Source organism: Kryptolebias marmoratus, linkage group LG4 (genome assembly GCF_001649575.2).
Source record: "Kryptolebias marmoratus isolate JLee-2015 linkage group LG4, ASM164957v2, whole genome shotgun sequence".
Taxonomy (NCBI): domain Eukaryota; kingdom Metazoa; phylum Chordata; class Actinopteri; order Cyprinodontiformes; family Rivulidae; genus Kryptolebias; species Kryptolebias marmoratus.
In genome coordinates this window covers 2,636,243-2,642,243 of record NC_051433.1, presented here as the reverse complement: position 1 = coordinate 2,642,243, position 6,001 = coordinate 2,636,243, and the positions used below count along the sequence as shown (strand labels likewise).

General features: G+C 38.7%; 2 protein-coding genes across 4 annotated transcripts in view; one reads left to right on the top strand and one right to left on the bottom strand.

Annotated features, from left to right (window-relative positions):
• Nucleotides 1-3,295, top strand: part of raly (RALY heterogeneous nuclear ribonucleoprotein) — a 63,167-nt gene extending 59,872 nt beyond the window's left edge. For both annotated transcript variants that reach the window (XM_037975352.1, XM_037975351.1), the window contains exon 9: nucleotides 1,099-3,295. The gene's annotated coding sequence lies outside the window, so the exon portion shown is untranslated. The remainder of the gene's footprint in view (nucleotides 1-1,098) is intronic.
• asip1 (agouti signaling protein 1) overlaps nucleotides 2,702-6,001 on the bottom strand; it is an 18,628-nt gene continuing 15,328 nt past the window's right edge. For both annotated transcript variants that reach the window (XM_037975353.1, XM_017429272.2), the window contains exon 4: nucleotides 2,702-5,455. In XM_037975353.1, coding sequence (XP_037831281.1) covers nucleotides 5,291-5,455 — 165 coding nt within the window. In that variant the 3' untranslated portion in view covers nucleotides 2,702-5,290. The remainder of the gene's footprint in view (nucleotides 5,456-6,001) is intronic.

The window sequence follows — 6,001 nt, the reverse complement described above, 5'->3', positions numbered from 1 at the left end:
GGGGAAGACCCAGGACACGCTGGAGGGACTATGTTTCTCGGCTGGCCTGGGAACGCCTTGGGACTCCCCCGGAGGAGCTGGTCCAAGTGGCTGAGGAGAGGGAAGTCTGGGTCTCCCTGCTTAGGCTGCTGCCCCCACGACCCGACCCCGGATAAGAGGAAGAAGATGGATGGATGGATGGATGGATGGATGGATGGATGGATGGATGGATAATGACAACAAAGGCATTCAATTCAATTCAATTTATCTGTCAGCTTTTAAGAAAACACTCTGCTGCTCGTGGCCTACGTTCTCAGACTCGAACGCGGCTGAAAACTGAAAACTAAAGAGGACGGATCCGTTCAGTCGGCCTCAAGGCTCCGTTCTGCTGGAGGTTTTTACAAAGCAGCTAAAAACAGTTTTATTTTCCCAGGCTTTTGTGTTATTCTTTGTATAGTTTTTAAGGCTAAATTCTATTGTTCAGCGCTTTGTGATTTCTGTGTGTATAAATAAATTTTACTGACTGTCTGGAACAAAACGTACAGCTCAGAAATAATGAAAGTCTTTGCAGTAAGTTTGAAATGTTTAAAACCGGAGTTCATCAGTTTTATAGTTTTTATGGATAAAGACGTAATAAAACCATCTGTTTCTGATCAGTTCTTAAAACGAGGATAACCTCTAAATACCAGTTTCGTATCACGAGTGGAGTTCAGACGTCTAAAAAACATAATTTCCACAGCACACGTTTACCTGCGACCTCTCTAAGCCCCGCCTTGTTTTGTGCGTTTGCTCGCTAAACGTCACCAGTGAAGTGAAAAGAGATTATCTAAAAGCCTTAATGGGTGACTGAACCTGGGTAAGGTGTTTAATCTGCACCATTCTGAGGAAAAAGGACAAAAATAAAAAGGTTGATGAGATGGAAAAGCTGCTTTTAGTCCAGATTTTCTAGATGCAAATCCCCTTTTTGAGAGAACTAAATTTGTTTTTAACAGTTTGAGATGAGAAACAACCCCGACACGTTCAACTTTCTCATCATTTACCGAAAACAGGAGCAGAAAAAGGTTATTTGCTCCGCTGTGTGCTGATAAATGCCTCTCCTCTGTGCTTTCCTGAACCCAGAGGCTATTGGTGGAGGAGACGAGGCGAAGGAGCGAGACGGAGAGTTGTGGACAGACAGAAGTGGATATCAGCACAGGAAGGCCGTCAAACAGCAGGGATCCACAGAAACACACATGGCAACAGACTAAAACCCTCAGCAACTCGACACTTCGCCCGAGCCGCAGGAAGACACTAAAACAGCGGGGAACTGCCAGAACACATCATTAGCCAATGAGTTATGTTTTTATAGGCGCAGAAACAAAATGGAAATGGAAGCAAAAGGAGAAGGACTCTGCTGTGTGTCAGCGCCACATGGAGACGGTAAAAACAGCAGGAATCTGTCGATTTCCATCTGAAACTGCTTTTCTGCTCAAACACGAACCATCGTGAATCATCCCTCCGTGTTTGGACGTCCTCGGCTCATTTCGTGTCCTCTCAGGACTTTAAAACACGACTGGACGGGTGACACTTGGTGTCATTCCTTCCTGATTCAAGAAGGACGTTGATGACCACAAAGAAATAAAACCGGAAAGATAACGAACACGCTGCGGGATCTATTCATGTTTATATATTTATTTAGTTTGGAGAGATGATCATAAAGCAGTAAATGCTTTAAAAACTAATTAAAGTTACAGCTTTTTTGTCACCTCGTCACAAACATCTGTTGTCAAACTTCACAGTTTAAAGATTCTGCTCCCATTTCCTCTTATTCCATTTTCTATTTTTACTTTTTTCTGCGTTTATCTATTTGATGATTTGCCATTTAAATCATAGTTTAATTTTTTTAATGCTTCAACTTCTTTAGAAAGAAATAACAGAACGTGGACGTACAGATAGGGTCACTATACTCTTGTTTTAATCTGTCTTCCTTTGTGGAAAACGTCTCTTCAGTTATGGTGTTCACATTCGGCTGAAGCTTAAAGAGCAAAACAAACATGTTTTCTGAACTTCCAACAAAAAGGATCCTGTTTCTAAAATGTATTGCCTGGTTTTTATTCAGCCGTCTGCACGCTTTTATTCCTCACTTTAACGCCGAAACATGACCTTCTGACACAAACGGCACAAAAGTGATTCAAAGACAAAAATCCAGTCATTTTTAACCATTTATTTGTAGATACAGCCATGTCTGACACCAATAACAGGAAGGCTCTTAGGAGGCGAAATAAATAAAAATATTAATAAATAATAATAAATATGTCACTCAAACTGAGTGTTCCAAACTGCACCGAGGTTTGAGAATCAGTTATTTACACAAATAAGGTCGTCTTGTTTTGTCTAAAAGCAAATAATGGCTCATTTAAATGTGAGCAAACCATGTTAGACTCTGTTTGGTTGGCAGCACAGTTTGAGGCGCACGTTTCCCTTCGTGAATTACATTAAAAACCTTCCATCGGTTGATGGTTCATCTAACATCTCCTCATGTTCTCACAAACATTATGTTTTAAACCTGCTGTATTCTCTAAAATCCCATCTGCAGAAGCTCAAATTCAATTTCAGCTGTCAGGAAAATAAAAACCCATCAAATTGAGCTTTGTGACACGTCGATTAAATCTGTTTATTTCGCACAAAATGACAAATCATTTTAAAGGTACCATTCAGACAAGAAACCAAGCTCAACTTCAGGTATTCACAACCAAATTTATTTAAAATCCAGACAGTTTAATAAGTTATTCCAATGTAAATTGCTTTTATTAACCCATTTATTACAATCATGCTGATTACAAACCAGATAGTGCACATTTTGCATATTGTTTAACGCTGTCAGATTATATTCACTGTTTGCAAACAGCAGAGTTTTACTGCAGTTTTCTGCATCATAAATTTAAAGTTTCAACAGAAACAAATTAAAGTTGATCTTATTTACTGGAGGAGTGAGGAACATTTCCTTTGCGGGGATGTTTGGTCATTAGATTTTGTATATATGAGGTAAAACCCTTCAAGATGATCGAGTTATGGCTTGAAAAAATTAAAATAAATTTAAGATTTTCTCTTTTTTTTAGCAGTTGATTATTAGCATGATAGAAAATCTTTTAATCAGAGTTTTAATAAAGCTTCTGTTTTTATGTACGACTTTATTTATATGCTTGCTCAAGAATAATTTAACATTTTACCCCTTTTTTTTAACAAATATTAGTTATTTCCCACAATATAATGATTGTTAAAGACATTATAGAGAGGTTATGTTGATTATTACATTAATTTTTAGCACAGAAATGACTACCGAAGAGGAAAAAAGTTCATAAAAAACACTTTTTCTACTCGTCCCTGCAGCTCTCCACTTCTTCCTTCCCGTCGTCCGTTTGTTTCGTTTTCCTGTTCCTGTCAGGTTTGTACGTGCCGATGTTTAAGATGTTTTGTGCTTATTTTTAATATCTTGCGCATATTGTATGATACCAATTCCTCTGGCTGCACTGACATGATGCCAGGGAACCTTTACAACTCGTGTAAATATTCAAAATAAAAAAAGATGTAAAATAGGATTGCTGTCAAAGATATCCTCTTGTCTCTTCTTTGCTCTTAAAACCATTTCTTAATTTTAACTAAAATTACCTTTTTTGTTTGGTTTTTGCTTAATAGAGCAGAAAATTAATCAGTTGCATCATCGTCCTGGGTTGTTTTCTTATTTCTACTACTTTCAATGGACCTTTTATTTAGATATGTTTATAATAAACTGTGACAGTAAACTAAAAACACCAATAAAGCATAATGCATTGGTCCTAAGTGACTGCAGGAACAACGTGTGAAATTATAGGTTTTCAGATTATTTATTTTATTCTAGAAAACAAGTCAAATCCTTAAGGGATAGTTCGGCCATGTTGAAGTGTGTTTCTGTGTAAAAAGGCAGAAATAATTAATATCTTACCTGCTGTGGATAACTTCCTGAGTCATCAAGGCCAGAAAGGATTATAACTAACTTAACTTAATTAACTTTAAACCTTTACACCAATTTCATGGTTGTTTTAACAGAGATATTAAGAATTCCTGCTAGACTTGAACCCTGGGTGCCCTGGAAGTGCTACTGCTAGCTGCTGCTGTGTTATTTATGATTGTAAACAAATAGGATTTCATATATAAAGTGAAACCGAGGGTTTCAGATAAACAGCTCCAAAGAGACTGGAGCAGTTTTAAGATGACAGAAATCCACTTTTATCTGTGTCCTGACTAGCCGTTAGCTCATCAGTCCCTCAGACCTGAACTGTTTCTGAATGGCCGAAGTATTCCTTTAAGAGCTTTTTAAACGTCGAGGATGTGCTTTCGAGTTTGTTTCCACCTCCAGGCAGATCCATCGGTTTCCGGTCTGAACTCTCAGGTTGTTTAATGTGGATTGGAACAATTTTTGTAGGAAATTTAAAAGGATTTTAACTCTGACTGCAACATTCAACCTCTGACTCTCCGTCTGATCACAAACCAAAGCAATGATCAGAATCTAAAAGAATAATAATATTGATTTCATCAGAAAACTGTTCTAAAAAAACAAATCTGAAACCTCGAGGTTTTCCTGAACATTTGAACAAATGAGCACTTCTTGGTGATTCACAAAAACAAGCTTCTGATCACAAAATTCAACATAACCTGAGTTTAATGCAAAAAAAAGGTTCAGGCCAATTAAATAACTCTTGAAGCTTTAATTAACTGAAACCCCCCTTAATGTGATATTTAAATAATCCTGATTGGCTGAAGATGAGTGGGCGCCAGTAAAAAATATAAAAATATTCTCATATCTTCAGGTTGTTTTAAACTAATTAATAAACATTCCTTCAGTCTGAATTCATGGCATCAAAAAGCTGCACAGAAAGTTCCTGAAACCCTTATTTGTTTTTATTTTCTGCTGAGTTTTTACGCCCAACGTGTGGGAAAACGTTGCTCACACAGGAAGATGTGATTCGTCGAAAAACATTTTTTATTTGCATCTTTTTCTGAAGGTTCGTTTATCCTCTCTTCCGTCAGCACTCATACCTTCAAACCAAGTTCTTGTACGTAAATAAGACTTTAATGCACATTAATATATCGCGTTTTCGTCATATGTGTGCTAAAAGCTCAGCTGAAAGAAGAATGAACCCTTCTGATGGTTGTGGTGCAGTCCTCCATGATGAAGAGCTTTCACACTGCGAGTCCAAACGGGTCGAAATTACAGACGGAGTTGGAGAAGTGTGTCACCTTTCACCACGTTCCCTGCATGTGGTTCCTTTTACCTACGAGCCGCCGCTGGCCCTCAGCAGCTGGGGTTGCCCATCCGGCAGAAACAGACGGTTTTGAAGAGCCGGCACTGGCAGAAAGCGCAGAAGTCACAGCACACGTTGCCCGGCGATTTACAGCTCCCCCACAGGGGAGTGCAGTTTGCAGGGGGGGGAGGCCGCTTCCTGACAACAAATTTACTCTGAGAGAAAACAGAGAGACAGGAGGGAATCAGCTGGCTGCAGTTTTTCATCAACTATAGGGAGAGTTTAAAAAAAAAGATAAAAATACCCACATCTGAGGCAAGATTAAAACTTTCACATGCATGTAAGTTTGTTGAGTAACTGAACATAAAAAGGTTTATTTATCAGACGTTTTTCTGTTTTCGAACCTGCAGGTTAGTCTGTGTTATACTCTGTACAGACCCTCCAGGATTTCGCGATGTTGCGATCGCAACTATTAACGCAAAATCAAGCAAACCTTGCGAAATCGCAACTTTTTGCATCTTTGCCCAAAACACCACAACTTTAACCCAATATTTATTGTTTCTGAAGTGATTTGCCACCGTTTCTGCGGTCTAGTCTCTTCTTTGTGGGTTTGTGTAGCGTGGAATAAAAAATAACCCCAAATAACTCAGGAAGAAGACACGTGACGTCACTTCCTGTTAACGTCAGAATGCCAGGAGCGTGCAGGAGCAGCGACCGAAGCCAAAATGTGCGCTAATGCTTCACATTTGCCCACAAAGATT